This window comes from Haliotis rufescens, unplaced genomic scaffold (genome assembly GCF_023055435.1).
Source record: "Haliotis rufescens isolate VD_foot unplaced genomic scaffold, xgHalRufe1.0.p SCAF_11, whole genome shotgun sequence".
Lineage (NCBI taxonomy): Eukaryota > Metazoa > Mollusca > Gastropoda > Lepetellida > Haliotidae > Haliotis > Haliotis rufescens.
The window spans coordinates 30,269,973-30,289,409 of record NW_025963791.1 but is presented as its reverse complement, the minus strand read 5'-3'; the positions used below and the strand labels follow the sequence as shown (position 1 = coordinate 30,289,409).

The following is a 19,437-nucleotide window of genomic DNA, read 5'->3' as shown; positions in this document are numbered from 1 at the left end:
GTAACAGGCAACTAATGGGTTCGGGTGGTCAATCTCGCTGACTGGTTGATGTATGTCATCGTATCTAAATTGCGTAGATCGATGCCACGGTGTGAATCACTGGATTGTCTGGTCCAGAGTCGATTATTTACAGACTGTCATCATATAACTGGAATATTACTGAGGGGGCGTTAAACAGCAAACAACATACGCAATCCGGAGACGTGTGTGAGTGTTGAGGTGGTGTGTGTGTGTGTGTGTGTGTGTGTGTGTGTGTGTGTGTGTGCGTGCGTGCGTGCGTGCGAGCGTGCGTGCGTGCGCAACCCATTGTTGATTCCTATTAGCCCTTTTGATGTGTGAGGATGAATATATAACTAGTGTGTGTGTGTGTGTGTATGTGTGTGTGTGTTCCAATGGTGCGCATCCCCTTGTTGATTCCTATTAATCCTGTTGATGTGTGAGGATAAATATATAACTAGTGTGTGTGTGTGTGTGTGTGTGTGTGTGTGTGTGCGTTTGGCTGTGTGTTCCAATGGTGCGAATCCCCTTTTTGATTCCTAAAAATCGTGTTGATGTGTGAGGATAAATATATAACTAGTGTGTGTGTGTGTGTGTGTGTGTGTGTGTGTGTGTGTGTGTGTGTGTGTGTGTGTGTGTGTGTGTGTGTGTGTGTGTGAGTGCGTTCGTTTGGCTGTGTGTTCCAATGGTGTGAATGCCCTTGTTGATTCCTATCAATCCTGTTGATGTCTGAGGATGAATATATAACTCAAATGAACACAACACGGTAGATAGTTTTGTTTGGGAAAATAACCAGCGTCATTACACTCATGTTTCCTATTTCAGGGCATTAACGACTGGCCCTCTTCCAAAATGATAGTCTACAATCTTATCCATCCACGTCTCAGGGAGAACACAATACAAGCGGGCACACAACTGAAACAGACAATAAACATTGTTGAGATAGTTTACAATATATACAAGATAATTTTTGTTTGTTAAATGATAAGAAAGAAGAAAAAGTCAGTATGAAATAGCGAGATTGTTAGATATTGGCGGAGAGTCATAAGTCAGTGTGTCAGTGCCTCTCTGTTTGCGTAATATATAAATTCTTTGAACATAACTACCACTTCTAAAACCTGTCTGCAACTAAACAAGTTTCTCTCTGAGATATTGACTGTATAATCGGGTTGTTCGGTTAGTCCTTATTGCGTTAATATGACTTTAATTGTTGTATCCTTGTCTCAACAGGTTACCATAATCTGACACAGAATCACTTCAAAATTAATGAGCCGCAATATTATAAGATCCGTCGGTTCTTTTCATTACAACGACCAGTTGTCCGTCTTCGTTAAGTACATTCATTTGAACCTTTCACGTTTTATATATCCGAGGATAATACTGAGCAACTGAAACTAAACTCAAGGTTCGATAAGCGTCATGGCAGCCATATTGAAATCACACGTCGCCCTGTTGTGTGGCCGTTTGTGCATGTTCCGTGTGTACTTTGCTATGTAGTGTTTATCAGGAGAGGAGGCACATACAACTGACGTTTGTGCCAGTATTCATGAAGTTTGACCTATAAACTTAAATATAGTCTTAGAGTATAATTAACAAACACAAACACACACAACTTTGAAAGGGGCAACGGACATAGATGATTAAACCTATAGCATCTCCCAATTCAAATTTTCTTTTCGTATTTAGGTTAGATTCAGCAGAGATACCGTAGAGCGTTACATGATAATTAGTGCGATCATAAGATCATGGTATATTTAGGCAGTACACTTAGGACATATGACAAACTATCCATCAACAAATATCGTAGAATCACTGGGAAGTGTGGAACGTTATTTCTGAGCCCGTATCAAGATGATTATTTACAGAGAATGTGTTTGTGAAGGAAAAGCAGTTGACCGCAAGTATACAGGAATTCTGGCATAGATATGTATTATTACAAAAACAACCACCCTGGAAAGTTCGGGCAGATTTACTTACACAATATGGATCGTACAAGCCGTTGCTGCCATCCGTTAGATATCTATTCTGTGGCTGCTCGTTCAAAAGGGCATCCTTGAAAGCTGCCATAATGGGATGCAGTGTAGGGAAGCTGGTGGAGGAGGAGGAGATGGCTGCCTGGAACTGCTCGTCAAGGTACTCCTTCCCGTAGGTATATCTCACGTCCTCGGACGATTCCTCCCACTGCTCGTCAAGATCCTTTCTTATACGGGCAACCTGCAGTCCAGGGGAGACACCATGAGTGACATCAAACTACATGTAGTCTGATTAGTGGCTTATATATAACATACATGTTGCTTGAGTTTCAAAGGAAACAGTAGTCCTTCAAAAAGAGGTTAGTGGATGGGTTTTAATCGTTGAAAAGAGGTAATATCAAAACCCATTTTTTGTCCATGCAATATAAGGCGTACGGTGAAGTGATTGAAATGCATTTAACGATTTAAACTTTTGATACATACCCCTTCTTTGTTCAGGCACCCAGTGGCACCACCAAAATGCCCTGGCTCCATGATAATGACCTTGACCCCAAATTTCTTCATCTCTAATCTAAGAGTATCTGAGAAATTTTCTCCTGCCCATTTGGTCATACTGTACGCAGCGTTTGAGGGCAAGGCAAACCTACCCTTGACGCTGGTCACATTCACGACGCGACCTGAAACCAATTGAAGATAATCTATTTGAAACCAAAGAACAAGCCTGATGCGTTAAAAACGAGATAGAGGTTATTCGTGTTCATATAGCTGGATACTAAGGGTAACGGTAAGCAAGTTCCAAGATTATATCTTGTGGTATGGTTCACATTACTATGATATGGTCAACATGTTCTTGGTGTTATTCGAGGAGTGTTTGAACCTAACAACGATGGCCTGCAGTGATGGAGTTTTTCAAAATAATCCCCGATGCTGGAGTACATGGATCCCACTGGTGTAGAAGGTTTCCTCCTGGTGATGTAAAAACTCCTCCATATCAGACAGGGTGTCATTGTGTATTACAAATTGCTATCGAGGTATAGCTTCAAGTTTGGAAGGAGGGGGAAGCTGTCGGGGACCAAATCTGGTGAATATGGAGAATGTTCAATAAGTTCAAAGAAACAGTCATGCACTGCAGTCATGGCGGCAACAGACTTGTACACATATGCATTTTCCTCGTGGAACACACCTTTGTTGAGCTTTCCACGACACTGTTATTCTCCTAAGCAGATTAGTATAATATTAGCCATTAATTAAATAAGGTTCTAACAGCGTTATCAAGCAAGTCATCACTTGCTTGATAACAGTATTAGAATCTACAACAAAACGTCGCTCTTAATTGTAAAAAGAAGTTGTTCATCCATAAATCGAATCCTAATTTAGTACTCCAACTTCTTAATGGCTATCAAAGTGACTTTTGGGCCACCAGTAGGATTTCTGTTGAATCCAAGAATATACTTTGCCTTCTTCAGAGGAGGTGTTAGATGCTTGCACTGACTGTTAGTGGTGAACCCAACACTCATCCCTGGTGAAAAAATAAGCTGGAGCTACTTCTTAAGGACGTACATCATCATGAGAGATGATGGTCAGCCCGGAACGTTTCTGATCAGGAGGAATAAGCCTTGGAACCCAGTGTGATGAAACCTTTGCCATGCCCAATTCATTATTCGGAATGTTCTCAACTCTCTCATGGGAGACGTGTGATGAGTGGTTGTTCATTCACATTCATATCTTGGATTTTATCAACATTTGCCTCAGTGGTGGCAGTTGGTGGTCTTCCAGATCTTGGGTCATATTTGAGGCTCTTTCTTCTCCTCTTCACTGCCCACCTTGTAACCGTGACAAAGGAAGGATAATCATCCCTAAACTCGACACCATGTCCGCATCCGTAGATGATGGAGTTAGCCCTTTCAGTTTGAGATACTTGATGTCAATTTTGTCCATTTTAATCAACAGCATTCTTAGTCACTTTGATGTCTGCGGAAATATGCTACCAGGTTGTGTATTTGGTTCAAATGTCGTCTGTAAGCATGGGAACTAGTGTACGTAAGACATGTAAATTGTTGAGGATGTAATGTACATCTTTCGTAGTGATCATGAGGCTCAGACTTTTTCAGCCACCCCTCTCCGGATGTGTGTGATGCATGTAATCTGCGTTCAGTTGCTGTACAACGTATTATTGGTTTGTAAATAAAAACATTGACATACCTCTTGCCTTTCGTATGAGAGGAAGGAATGCTTTCGTCATCCTTAGAGGACCAAAATTATTGACATTGTTAATGTAGATGTACTGTTTCATTGTTGCAAGCTCTATATCGCCCAAAAAGTTTATTCCAGCGTTGTTGACGAGAGCCCATAATCCTATAACAGTGAACACAAAGCATTTAATAATATTACGATACAATGTTGTGCATTGCATACGATACGTGGTCTCGTAAAACATGAAATGTAATGCAATCATATAGCATTACTGTGTCAGTCTCGATGTCTGTCGAGAGATCTATAACATACTTTATGTTTCAATGGCGTGCTGATATTGGCGACAGGTGTTATTGATATAGTATATATCGCAAATATCCATACCAACCTATCCAGAGATCAATAAGTATTAGATATAGCGCATGTGCCAACCCGACATATATCTTTACACGCTGCCAGTAAAATTAACTTTGTACTACCTACATGGGATGAAATTGGAAAAAAATTAGACGTTTCAAAATTCCCTTGGATGTAATAGGCGTGGCCAGCCTGAAGCGGCCCAGTGATAGCAGAGTGCACTGGCCCTGCGGATTGTCTAGATCGAACCCCACTACTAACTCATGGCCCTTTGCACTATATAATTACCCCAAATTACTCGGTTTCCAACAGATATATAAAACTATTTCGTCAGTAAACTAGCATTATAACATGAAAACATTTTAGTGTACATTATGACCATTATACACACTGAAATAGTCCGAGACCCGTGAAATATAGGGCCCAGATTGGTGGACGGGTACGGTGACTTGAGTTTATTGCGTGTCATAGTATCCCAGTTGCGTGGATTGTGTTAAGTGTCGATTATTTACAGACCGACGTCAAATAGTTGGAATATTGTTGAGATCGGCGTTAAGCAACAACCAGAACAACAGTTGGTCAGTCGGTCCGAGCTAAGAAGATTCGTTAATGAATGGACTATCTGCAATTATTTGTACGTGGATGGAGACTTAGAATACAATATTTGTTCCCATCTGGCCTCGTCTTGACACTGACCGGAACTACTCCACATGCATTACAGCGACCGAGATATAATGCCAAGCCAGGTGCCCGGCCGTTTGATGTGCAGTAGATGTAACATATGTTATGAATCAAGTGATTCCAGTTATATCACGGCTTGTCAGCTTAATGTGGGAGGAAAGCCCGAAGTGATGCAGGTCTCAGACGTTTACCACTTCGGTGAAACCCACGAGCACGGTATGGTGCTGACAAACCTAGAAACATAATCGGGGCGAACCGGGATTCGAACCCACAATCATAGGTTTCAGGCGTGCCCAAGGGACGCAACTCTGCACAGCGAATCGCGGCGCCTTAGACGACTGGGCCACCCGTGCCCCCACATATGTTATGAATCAAGTGACAATACTACACCCAAGTCAGCCGGAACCATAAATAAGGAAACTAGAAGGTCAAGTCGGATTAAACCCGGACAAGTACTTATTTGTCATCTTACATAAAAGTGTGTCATATCTCTAAAATGTTCGTAGTGGCTGAATTATGAAGTATAAAATGTGAAGCGACTAAAAATATTAAACGTTTACGAAAGTGAGGTCACCCCGGTGTCAAGAGAGTAGACAGTGATTGTATGAGAATCCAGGATCTTGAGCATTTTGAGTTATTTGGCAGACTAGGGCATTAGAAAAGTGCCGTTATATGGATGTTTTCATGCTGCCTTCGAACTTGGCCATTATGACAACAGCTGCTTCGGGCCAAAATAACCCGCCATTGACCATGATGACAACAGTTCCCTCTGGCCAACATAACCCGCCATGGTCCATGAAACCGTTATTTGGGGCCAACATAGCCTGCATTGGGCCATGATGACAACAGTTCCTTTGGCTAACATAGCTCGCCTTGGGCCATGAACCAGTTATTTCGGGCCAATATAACCCGCTTTGGGCCACAAAGACAACAGATCTCTCAGGACCAGGATGACAACAGCTGCCTCTGACCAACATATCCCGCCTATCTAATTGACTTTGGGCCTATACCAAGTCCAATAACAAAACGCCAATACTACTACATAATCTGAATAGGCATTGGTATCTTCATAATCATGAAAATAGTATACAACTTTTAAGCTGCATGCTTACCCATTGTTTGGCATTCGTTCTCGACATATTTGAGACATTTTGCAACACTGTCATCACTTGAGACGTCCACTTCCAATACATGCATCCTCTTCGACCCCGCCTTTCTCAGTTGCTTTGCACCCTCTCCCTCTGCATGCAAGCATGTGGCTATCACATTGAACCCGATGTCGTCTAGGGTGATAGCCAAGCTGTGTCCGATACCTTGAAAGAAGGCGGAATAGCTTACACAATTGTAAGCATTCGTGTGTTCATAGCTAAGCACTACGTTTATAAAAAAACATAGATAATTTAGACATGTTCTCCTCCATCTAGATTTTGAAATGGAAAAGCTAGTTGTTAATAAATTTAAAAACAAGTATTTGTAATTGTATTTTAAATTTTTTAAATTTTATAATCACGTCTCATATATGGAATTAAACATTCAACTTACTCGTTTTTAACGTCGATTGAACAAATACCTAATTACTGGGATGTAACTGAATCAGCACTTTCGACCGTGTGGATTCCATACTAGAATAGGTCCCCAGCAAATCTACGCTTGTGGTAAGAGGCGACAAAATGGACTCTATAGTCAGACAGGATTGACGCATGTCATCGTATCCCTATTGCGTAGATCGATCCTCATTCTGTACGTCCAAGCATAATCTGGTCCAGACTCGATTATTCAGGGTCCTCCGTCATGTATCTGGAATATTCCTGAGTGTGGCGTTAAACAAACAAACAAACAAACTTCACACTCACCTGTATCGCAGCCGGTAATGAGAACATACTTGTCTGTAGGTGATGTATATTTGACAGTTCTCTTTCTGATGACTTGGTACGTGTAGTAGAGCAGAGAAAATAAGACCATGGACATTAGCATGTGGAGATTTATGGCCGAGTATAGCAGCAGTAGGAAGGAGAGGAAGAAAGTCACCTCAAAGGCCTGTGGTCCCAAAGTCTGGAGCAGGTCCATCTACAGTTCACAACGGTAAATTGTGAGAGTGTCGCCGTGTAAACAAACAACAGGTCTCTACTTGATATATTCACAGGAATAGTCACTATATGTCACGGTATAAATCTTTGATAGACAGTTATACGTTGGGAGAATGTCAAGACATAAAACGTTTTATTGGATTGGATAGCAACTTCTTTCTTGCTTTAAACCACGTTTCAGTAAACTTAGTAAGCGGATGCTGATTTGTTTAAGGGGGTAGGGTGAACGTACAAAGATGTAGCTTCGTGTTAGATGCGTCTTTGTACGTTAATCTTCATGTTAGATGCATCTTTATACATCCTCGTGTTAGATGCCTCTTTGTATGTTAATCTTCATGTTAGATGCCTCTTTGTACATCCTCGTGTTAGATGCCTCTTTGTATGTTAATCTTCATGTTAGATGCCTCTTTGTACATCCTCGTGTTAGATGCTTCTTTGAATGTTAATTTTCGTTTTAGAGATATCTTTGTACATTAATCCTCTTTTAGATGTATCTTTGTATATTAATCCTTGTGTTAGATTTATCTATGCACATTAGTCCTCGTGTTAGATGCATCTTTGTATGTTAATCTTCATGTTAGATGCATCTTTGTATGTTAATCTTCATGTTAGATGCCTCTTTGTATGTTAATTTCATGTTAGATGCATCTTTGTATGTTAATCGTTATGTTAGATGCATCTTTGTATGTTAATATTCATGTTAGATGCATCTTTGTATGTTAATCTTCATGCTAGATGCATCTTTGTACGCCCTCGTGTTAAATGTATCTGTGTACGTTAATCCTCGTTTTAGAGACATCTTGGTCAATTAATCCTCTTTAAGATGTATCTTTGTATATTAATCCTTGTGTTAGATTTATCTATGCACATTAATCCTCGTGCTAGATGCATCTTTGTATGTTAATCTTCGTGTTAGATGCATCGTTGTACATCCTCGTGTTAAATACATCGTTTTCGTTAATCCTCGTTTAAGAAACGTCTTTGTACATTAATCCTCTTTAAGATGTATATTTGTAATTATATTAATTCTTGTGTCGGACGTAGCTTTGTACATTAATCCAACCGTAAACGGAGCAATATGTGTATAAATTAACTCACATGCGAATAATATGATTGTTTAAATATGCGTAATATGTCATTAAACTGCTTGAGTGAGTGCGTGAGTGAGTGTGTGAGTGTGTGAGTTGTGCTATAAGTCGCATTGAGAAGCATCCCCATTCATCTAGCGACGAAGCAAGCCGACCTTACCCAACAACTAAGAAATTCAGTTTAAGCAATATTCATGTTTATCATTGTAAATGTCCTCATACTAGGAAATTACTAGTGCCATACTCAATATATTTGTCTATATTTGTGTTTAACACACACTTATCTTTATGAGCAAGTGTAACATATATAACAGTTCCATATACTGAGTATTGATGGACATATTCAGATTGAATTAAATATATAATTATGTACGCTTTTTATACACTATATTCAGTGGAGATTTAAAACAGTACTTCACACATACACATGCAATTTTCGATATTAAAGTACAGTAAACTATATGATAACTGAAATCGTGGTACAGTATACTATGTTTATAACGAACACGCTTATAACGAACTTAAAGGGACCACTAATTTTAGTTCGTAATAACCGTAGTTCGTTATAAGCACATACACAGCATATACACATCAAATGGACGGGGCCAAAAAACAGTTCGTTATATCCGTCAGTTCGTTATAGGCGTGTTCGTTATAAACATAGTATACTGTACCACGATTTCAGTTATCATAAACATGAACTAGTTCATTACTAATATTTTAACGTCTATAAAGATACAACATCATAAAACTAACACATAATGAAAAGAACTTGCATAAATACAGGTTATAGTTGTTTGATAAGCAGCAAGGACACTTTTAACTGTTTAAGTTCGATGGTGATTGGACCATGCGTTCAGACCCTCACAACTAACGGTTTCTGTTGACGAACAGATGATAAAGACTCTCCTCAATGGCGTTGTCTGTTGTCAACATGCAAACTAATCTGCATGAAAGAAGGAACAAATGTAGATTTGATATATTTTCACCCGACAGAAGAAACATGTACACTGTCCTCCCAAATATGACACATGCATGTGAGTATGTCACGTGCGTGATGGTCTTATGTTTCGTCATATCTCGTCATAGGCAGACTCCCAGGGTAAATTTTCAGCTATTCATGAAACATAATAATAGAGTGTGATACAAGTCAAAATTCTTACTTTGTCAGGTCACATTAACAAATCCACGCTCCCCGAGTGTGTGTATGCTGCTTGTGGGTGTCTTCTCTACATGGGCCAAGGCCACAGCTGTTATCACTTTGTGGCGCTGCACATCTGGGGATCACGCTGAAGAGTATTAACGATTTTTAATAATGATTACCATGTTAAATGACATATTACAATCGGATACAGCAGTGCATTACATGTGACGTTTGCACGAACGGTTTTTGTAATGTTAAAACGTCGTAATAATGTAAATGGACTTTCCTTGAGACGAGGAGACATACCAGCCACACAGCACGTGTTTACCCTGCGCTAACAGTGAACTTCGACCCCAGTGTCTGATGGTATGCTGCTGTGGAGACATACCCTATCGAACCAACGTGAGTAGAAATAATTTGACTGAGTGTCATCTTTATGTAATAATTCAGCGAATGTTTTACATTCAAGTTAGTTCAGTTTCGGTGTACACGTCACATATGTGTATAGGTGTACGTGTCAGTATTATCAACAGATAAGGGTTGACGTGAATACATTCACTGTATAGAGATATTCAGAAAACATATCATCTTACTAAAAATGTATGCAAACTCGAGTACCGTCTTTGTAGTTGTAGGGGCGGTCGGGTAGCCTTGTGGTTAAAGCGTTCGCTCGTCACGCCGAAGACCCGGGTTCGATTTCCGACATGGGTACAATGTGTGAAGCCCATTTCTGGTGTCCCCCGGCGTGATATTGCTGGAATATTGCTAAAAGCGGCGTAAAACCATACTCACTCACTCACTCACTTGTAGTTGTAATCCCTGGATGTATTTGGCATGGCTCAAACGGGGCGGTGAGGTAGCCTAGTGGTTAAAGCGTTCGCTTGTCATGCCGTGGGCCCCGGTTCGATTCACCACATGGGTACAATGTGTGAAGTCCATTTCTGGCGTCCCTTAGTGTATTATTGCAGGAATATAACGAAAAGCGGCGTAAAACGAATTCATTCACTCATGGTTCAAACATGTTTGTATGGTTTGCGTGGCATTACATAGAAGTTGACGGATGACAAAGTTGACGTCAATAAACAAACAAAGTAGACACAATATGGATAACATCTTCTTTAGCTCCTGTAAAGGCGACGTTTCGGTATATATCTTAATACCGTGACAAACATCCATAAGTTGTGTCTACTGTTTGTGTGGTATTTGTGGAAATATATACGTTACCATTTTGAGATGGGACTTTAGCATTAGGCACCCGTGTTATTCTTGATAACAGTACATGATCAGATCACAGGTGCATAACTCGAGACGTGTCTCTTACATTCGCAGGCATTGGCAATGTACATCATGTGCTATACACGTTTCTGTAGAGTGAAACGTTACTCGAAATCCTGGTAACTCGCAAGATCACATCGAGTAATCAGTATCTCTCGACAAACGATCCAATAATATGACATCGTGTTAAACAATAGCATCATCATCACCAGTTGCTGTTGTTCGAGATAACGGAACGTATTCTTATATAAATCGATGTTCGTGTAAACAATAACTTTATTTAACTGCACTTGGGGAATCGAATTATATCCGACTTCGTTGTATAAATCGCACGACATGTACACGATGAGTGAGTGAGTATGGTTTTACGCCGCTTTTAGCAACATTCTAGCAATAGCAAGGCGGAGGACACCAGAAATGGGCTTCACACATTGTACCCATATCGGGAATCGAACCCGGGTCTTCGGCGTGACGAGCGAACGCTTTAACCATGAGGCTACCCGACCGCCCCATGTACACGATGAACTGTTGAGACAACGTTGATTTAGACTGGTTTATTTCATTGTCACTCACCGCAGTTATCGCCATAATTAAGCATTTGTGAATATATTATAAATACATGCACAACTTAAGAACTCCTGTGGCAGAAATACAGATGCATATGCATCATATACTCACCGAAAAAAGAAACGCGAATACCATACATATTGGTTAATATATGTTGTGGATATATTAGATTGGTTCGATGCACACACGAACATACTGGTATATTGTGTGGACCGACTCTCATGAACGCATCACATGTGGCGTCATAGATCCATGACTCGAGATGCACTATTTTTCTCGTGCAGGATTAGCGTGTAAAGTTTGGAAATCACCTGCTGTATATGGTAATAAGAATAAAGAAATTCTGTGGTAACTCTTGACTGATTGTCAGTTTTGTCATTAAGCGGGACACATTGGATACGTCTCTTCTTAACGTACAAACTTCTCTATATGTTTCTATGGTTCGCATTTCTTTTGGCGGTGAGTATATGTGTTTGTATGTATATATAGAGCGACAAAACCATTTCCATATCCAAAAGAGATTTCTGCATAAAGCAGAGTCGATTGTACAATTCCGACTATATCATGAGCATGTGCTTATGAATCACTATCAAATATACTACCCATCAAAAGTTTAGAATATTTGGCATTATCTGGTTTGAAACAGTTGAGTATAGTGAGTGGCTACATTTACACTGGTGAGTCTAAACTTTTGATGGGTAGTATAGTAATGACACCAGGTGTTCGCGAAAAAGTGAGTGTATCCTGCCCCGCCGGGGGCACGCGGCACAAACACATGCAAAGGCAAGTCAATTGTTCAACATGGGAACAATGGTACAAGTCAAATTAGGGAACTCATGTATACAAGTATTTCGAATTCTTTGCAAATGTGACAATACAAAATGTCTGTTTCAGTATGGGGCTGGTCGAATCACTAGGGCTGCAGTTCTTTGAGGTCACATTCTGTGGGTGTGTGGTCCTGTTGGTGTATGCCTGTCTCCAGAAAGCTGTGCTTGTCAGTTGTCTTGTCGGCCTCATCATATTTTACTCCTTCCGGGTCATACAGGAACGAGGCACGGAACGGATAACGCCAGATGGCCGACACGTTCTCATCACAGGGTGTGATACAGGTACTATATATTTCACGGGTACCATTCGATCGATTTGGCCGTTAAGTGAATACCAACGAAAACCCAAACTGAAGAATGAATACATGTTATTATAAGTAAAGGTCCATACGTTAGTGGAGTATACAACAGCAAGAAGGTTCCCGTGTAATGAAATCCTTCTTTTATGACGTACTAATTGTCCCTTCGTTGATATAGAATATAGGTCCTGCGATTTCTTCTTTAATATTAGACCGCCTCCGTGGCCTAGTGGTAGAGCGTCCGCCGAGAGAGCGGAAGGTTCGGGGTTCGGATCCCGGCCGCGTCATACCAAAAGACGTTAAAGATGGTACTTGTTGCTACCCTGTCTGGCGCCCGGCATTAAAGGGCTAAAACAAGGACTGGTCGGCTCGGAGTCAGTATACTGTGTCTGAGTGGGATATTCACGTTAAACTGCGGCATGGTATCTCAGTAAGCTAGCACTATAAATCGGCATCAGTCCTGACTAGTACAAACAGCCACACACACAGAGACACACACACGTACATGCACGTTGCTATATAGGTGCAATAATCTTGGACGCGACGTTAAACCCCATTTCACCTCACCTCTTTCATATTATTACAATAACATATGGGTACATGTAAAACATGTAATAACATCGTAGGTGGTACATCTTTAAGTTATCTTCATGAGATAGAAATATCATTAATTCAAACAGCATATATTTCTCTTTGGTGTCTTGGAATCTGTTTCGGCGGATAATCGAGACGTTTAATATCTTTAATTTCGTGGTTTATGCTGACAGCCTGAAATCTTTATGTACGACAGATAAATGTTTCCAGAATTTCATTGCCCATAATTAAGGGTGCATATAACACACGAGTCCGTATTATACGCGAATAAATAAGTCTTGTGTACATTGATCAATCGGAAGGGGTGCTAGTTGGGATTGTTCACTTTTCAATATGTTAGCAATTATCGCCGTGGGCGCTTATTACGTCGAATACGGTATATTGAGATGAGACTGAAAGATACTCACATGAACTATATATGTTTATACGATATGATGAGTTGGGGTAACCAAGTGGTAATAACGTTAGCTCGTCACGTCGGGGGCACGGGACCGATTCCCATCATGAGTTCACTCATATCCATTCTTAGTGACCCCGATGTCTTGAATGTTGTTATGACCACCTGAAGCCCAACTCACTCACTCACTCACTCACTCACTCACTCACTCACTCAGCAGGTGGTGTTATGACCACCTTAAGCCCAACTCACTCACTCACTCACTCACTCACTCACTCACTCACTCACTCACAACACGATATGAATTGGCGACCAGTAACTAAATAAATGTAAGGGACTTATTACAGATTAATGCATTACTTCGAATGAACATATCATAATGTGTAACTGTTTCATTTTAATGAATTGTTACAACAGGCACACATTTTTATTTTTTTATATTTTTAGACCTTTGTTGTTTTCTTTTACTGGTACCTAGGTATTGGCAAAATTCTTGCCAAACGACTGGTCGCTCAGGGCTTCAGCGTACTGGCCACGTGTTTAGATGTTAACGGTAGCGGTGCATCTGAGCTGAAGGAAAATGGAGGTGAAACACTGCACGTGCTTCCTCTTGACGTCACTTCCGATGATAGTGTCGAAGCCTGCGTTAAAACAGTTCAACAGAAACTCGGTGATAAAGGTATTGAACACACACATGCATGTCAGTAGACTGGGATGTTAAAACTATGGATGCGCACTGCCCGTTGAACTGTTAAGAATACTGTTGTAGATTCTCAGACAATTAAAGGAATAAAACATATGCTGTGTCGAAACCTGGGCACAGCACGAGATATAGTGAGACAAAATCACTTTTGGGTTTGAATAATTTACATATAGTTCCATGATAGCAGAATGCCATTATAGTGTATGCGTGGGGCACGTTATCGTGTGTACGTTTACCTGCTGTAGAGGTGGCCCAGTCGTCTGGTTGTGCAGGCAGAGTTGCGTCCCTTGGGCACGCAAGAAATCTATGGTCATGAGTTCCCAATGCCGGCTCGCCCCGATTATGTTTCGAGGTTTCTTGGTGTTCGTAGTCGTGGGTTTCACCGAAGTAGTAAACGTACGACCTGCATCACTTCGGACCTTCACAATAACATAAAGTTGGCGAGACGTGATATAACTTGCACACTGTTTAAAGCTCGATTCAACCCAACTCACTCACTGCTTAAGATGCCTTTACTTCCTATGTTCACTGGGGGGCACGGGTGGCCCAGTCGTCTAAGGCGCCGCGATTCGCTGTGCAGAGTTGCGTCCCTTGGGCACGCCAGAAACCTATGATTGTGGGTTCGAATCCCGGTTCGCCTCAATTATGTTTCTAGGTTTGTCAGCACCATACCCGTGCTCGTGGGTTTCACCGAAGTTGTAAACGTCTTAGACCTGCATCACTTCTGGCTTTCCCCCCTGATTAAGCTGACACACCGTAATATAACTGGAATAATGTTAAAAGCGGCGTTAAACCCAACTCACTCACTCACTCACTCCTATGTTCACTATGTGCTGTTATTGTTATGTGATATATACCAATAACAGACATTAACACACAGCACGATGACATACGGCGTGTCACGAATGCGTTCAATATAAACAATGTATGTCAAGAATATAATTTGAGGTATTTGCAGATTTCAAGTAAAAGAAATGAGGCATCTCATTTGCTCCCTTAAATTATTTCTGTTGTGTTCAACCCTTTGTGTTAACACTTTACTCGTACATAGCACAAGCGTGGTTACCATGTTTGTGAATTCAGTACACAGTCCATACCAGAATATACATAAATAGTGGCAAAATATCCTCATTTAGTTTCTGTTGCAATATATGTACAAACAACAACCTCTTTAGTTAATGAAATGCATATAGAACTGATACAATGAAATAAAGAGCGAACGCATGGTTTTATTCAGGTCTTTGGGCCATCGTCAACAACGCAGGTGTTATAGGTATGGGAGATGTAGAGCTTCTCACCATGGACATGTATAAACGACTCGCCGATGTGAATCTCTTCGGAATGATTAGAACCACCAAGGCCTTTTTACCAATGATCCGAAAAACTAAAGGTAAGTCATTCACATATCCAGCGCTAGCTAGGGCTGTAGTTATTGTGTTTTTTGTTTGTTTGTTGTTTAACCCCGCACTCAGCAATATTCCAGCTGTATGACGGCGGTCTGTGATTGACATCATGAGAATCGATCTACGCAATTGGGATACGATGACATGCATCAAAAGTCAAAAGTAAGCGAACCTGACCACCCGATCCCGTTAGTCACCTTTTACGACAAGCATGGGTTGCTGAAGACCTATCCTCCCCTGATCTTCACGGGTAGCTGTGTTGAGGATCTATGCATCGCTCGTCCTTCTACCACCTATACGGGTTTTGACTTGTGAGGTGATGTATAGATATTAAACAATGCATATAAAAGAGTACATTTACATATAGAATTATAAAAAATTTTTTTTTTAAATTAGTTACGCTGTTGTTTTGTTGGACCTTTTAGCTGTGACATTCCATTCCCCATTCAGCAAGGTGATGTTGTAGGCCATCTACAAGTCTTTAACATTTCGACCGTCTCAATGGTGAAATGCATGGCGCCTCTGCCCGGAGCGGAAGGTCGGGGCCTCGATCCCCGTCCTCGTCATACTAAAAGACGTTGAAAGATGGCACTTGTCATTTCCCTGTGTACTGTGTCAGTGTACTGTGTCTGAGTGGGGTATGCATGTTAAATTGCGGCAAGGTAGCTCTACAAAACCGGAATTTGTCAGCACGCCTATAGCACTATAAAACCGGCATTAGTCCGCACGCCTATGGAACGCGACACGGGGAATTACGGCGCCTTGGCCTAGGCCAAACACACACACCGAAGTGCACATGTGATTTATTCAGAGTTACTACATCACTGGTTAAATATACCGCTGCATCTCAAAACAAAAGTCCAAAGATGGCGAGACCTGTGACATCAATCACTGGTTTGTCTAGTCCAGTTTAGATTATTTACAGACCACCGCCTGCAATAATAATGAACACGTCACACCGTTAAGCAACAGACAAATGATTTAGTCTATTGAGTAAAACATAATAAAATATATAGAATTATAATGACTGAAATGAAGCATAAAATAAAGTGATGTATTTTGATTACTGGAAAGGTCGTGTCATCAACGTAACAAGTGTGCGAGGCGTTGTTGCCTTTCCGGCCAACTCCACGTACGTCGTCAGCAAGTTCGGGGCTGAGGGCTTCTCTGATTGTCTTCGTATGGAGATGAAGCGGTTTGGCGTCAAGGTCGTTATCGTAGAACCAGGGAACTTTGGCGGGGCTACAGCACTCTGGGATGACGCCAATGTACGTATATGAGGAATTGGGTATTCGGATGCAGAAGTGACCTGAGACATAAACAAAACAAAGGGTATCTACCAACATATTTGAAACTTAAAGTTATTATAACAAATGCCGAATAACTCGTACAAATACATTTTGTTTCTAAGGAGGTACAACTATTTCAAGAAATCTATTTACGTTTTGATGAACATGTATAATGAACCCAAAGCTCTCTCGACCTACATGGATCAGGTTGTCAGGATCGAGGGCTTGGTTGATTGCGTGTTTTCGCACACCGACGTCGTGGGACTGTGCTCATAATATTAACCACATGGTTGTCTGGACTCAGTAATAAAGAAGAAATATCGCTTAATGCGGCGTAAAACGTCAAACAAACTGTATCTTTGAATGTTGATAAATGCATGGTAGGATTGGAAAGAAATAAGGAACGTTGAATGCATATGGTAATTACAAAATGGATATGTTGTTCACTAGGTTCATCTTCTCAGCTATGCAGATGAGACTTGTTTTGTCATATAGGTTCAGAGGATGCGGAACGCTAATACAGAAATGATGTCAGCAGCTAGTCATGACGTCATCACAGCGTATGGCCCCCAGTACCTAGACACGATGTTCGAAAGGGCTGTGAAAGGATGTTCCACCTCATTTCCCAACCTCGAACCAGTGATGGCGGCCCTCGTTGCTTCTGTCAGGAGCATTTCTCCTCAAAACCGATACCTCGTTGATGGCAGCAACCAATGGTTCGACGTTGACTGTGTAAGACCTGGTGTTCAACCAATGTAACACATATTTTTCTGACCTAAGTCAACTCACTTTTCACTGGCATATGTACTATATCTGGATTCGGGGGCACGGGTGGCCCAGTCGTCTAAGGCGCCGCGATTCGCTGTGCAGAGTTGCGTCCCTTGGGCACGCCAGAAACCTATGATTGTGGGTTCGAACGCCCTGATTATGTTTCTAGGTTTGTCAGCACCATACCCGTGCTGGTGGGTTTCACCGAAGTGGTAAACGTCTGAGACCTGCATCACTTCGGGATTTCCTCCCACATTAAGCTGACACGCCGCGATATAACTGTAATACTGTTAAAAGCGGCGTAAAACCCAACTCACCCACTCACTCAATATCTGGATTCGAATATACTCTGGAACCATCCGTCACCATAGCTTCGTTTCGGAAGCGACGTTACCTTCTAAATCTCTCCAAACTCGAAAAAAAGTAAATATTCGATTCGCTCATGATCATGATCATTTTGATTTTAGCACCGTATCGGGCTTGAGTGGAGAGTGGGTCCAGAATATTTATTAAGCTCATTATACAATGAAGATATACCGTACTGGCTAATCGAGGATGGCGTATTCAGATGAAAAGTTTATGTTATAGGACGATTGCCACTGTCTTGCCGTTAATGTAAACAACACAGCAATGAAAACACAATCCTATTCACACAATCATAAAATGTATGACGATATGTGCTCGGTACATTAATTTGTTTTCTTTTAAAACACAATCTTGATATTGTAATACGGTTGTTCTATTCTACATTTATGGCAGGTTATGGCCCGTCTTCGTCCTTTCGTCCCCGTAGGAATCCTGGACTATCTCATGTTGAAGGTGCGAGGTCCACCTCCAGTTGCTGCACAGCCGGAGTTCCATTGAAACACAGAGATGGTGCTTAGACTGTGAAACAGCGGCATGTCCCAGAGTGTACCGAGTTTGACATGCACAATGGACGAGAGTAATAGTATTCGGAATATGCACCAGGACACATTTAAATATCTCCACGTGATTCTTTGTGTTGGACGGATGCCCCAAACACCAGTTCTAGGATAGGGAAAGGGGAAGCAACTCTTTAACCACTGATAGACAGATGCATATAATTGTTTGTTAAGTTTTAGAAACATGTTTGCTGTTTAATGTAAAACCATGTGTTTCATACTTTTCTTTAAGTTTGATTGAGTGTCAAAAAAGTAGTTTCTGGATTGTCAGTATTTTGACGAAAGGAAAGCAAGTGTCATGTTCCGCAAACGCATATTTTAGTCCTTCAGAAAATGTTCATCGCACTTTGTGTATCACTGCGATATAAGTAATTCATGAATGAGAAAAACTATTTTGAATATAAAGAAGTCGCGTGTAGAAATCGCAGTTTCCTTGTTTTTTAATGCCATTGTGGACCTTATTTGTTATAGAAATGTATACAATATTACTTTCCATTATATATTTGTACAAGTTTATTTGGTTGCTTGTTTGTTCATTGACGCCGCACTCAGCAATATATCAGCTTTATGACGGGGGTCTGTGAATACTTGAGTATGGACCATAGAACAGATAACAGACCCGTATGTACGGTGCTTACAAATGAATGGATCCGTTGATCGGTATGGAAGTAGAGGAGCACCATGATTAGTTTCACGGCCCAGGTACTATTACCTACAGCTGCAGGTCACATCTAAATGTTCCGGGGCGGTCGGGTAGCCTAGTGGTTAAAGCGTTCGCTCGTCACGCCGAAGACCCGGGTTCGATTCCCGACATGGGTACATTGTGTGAAGCCCATTTCTGGTGTCCCCCGCCGTGATATTGCTGGAATATT

The 19,437-nt window shown here is 41.1% G+C and overlaps 2 protein-coding genes across 2 annotated transcripts; one reads left to right on the top strand and one right to left on the bottom strand.

Moving 5' to 3' along the window:
• Positions 1 to 758: 758 nt before the first annotated feature.
• Positions 759 to 9,844, bottom strand: LOC124132580 (D-beta-hydroxybutyrate dehydrogenase, mitochondrial-like). Its single transcript, XM_046496551.2, has 8 exons — positions 9,827 to 9,844; positions 9,540 to 9,665; positions 7,055 to 7,268; positions 6,314 to 6,514; positions 4,173 to 4,325; positions 2,454 to 2,647; positions 1,975 to 2,211; positions 759 to 912 (listed from the first exon to the last, which is right to left on the bottom strand). Exons 3-8 carry the CDS (start codon positions 7,266 to 7,268, stop codon positions 814 to 816), a joined length of 1,098 nt encoding a protein of 365 aa, XP_046352507.2. The 5' UTR covers positions 9,540 to 9,665; positions 9,827 to 9,844; the 3' UTR covers positions 759 to 813.
• Positions 9,643 to 18,953, top strand: LOC124132581 (D-beta-hydroxybutyrate dehydrogenase, mitochondrial-like). The gene is made up of 7 exons (XM_046496552.2): positions 9,643 to 9,922; positions 12,257 to 12,471; positions 13,958 to 14,158; positions 15,420 to 15,572; positions 16,660 to 16,853; positions 17,370 to 17,606; positions 18,402 to 18,953. Exons 2-7 carry the CDS (start codon positions 12,258 to 12,260, stop codon positions 18,504 to 18,506), a joined length of 1,104 nt encoding a protein of 367 aa, XP_046352508.2. The 5' UTR covers positions 9,643 to 9,922; position 12,257; the 3' UTR covers positions 18,507 to 18,953.
• The last annotated feature ends 484 nt before the right edge of the window (positions 18,954 to 19,437 follow it).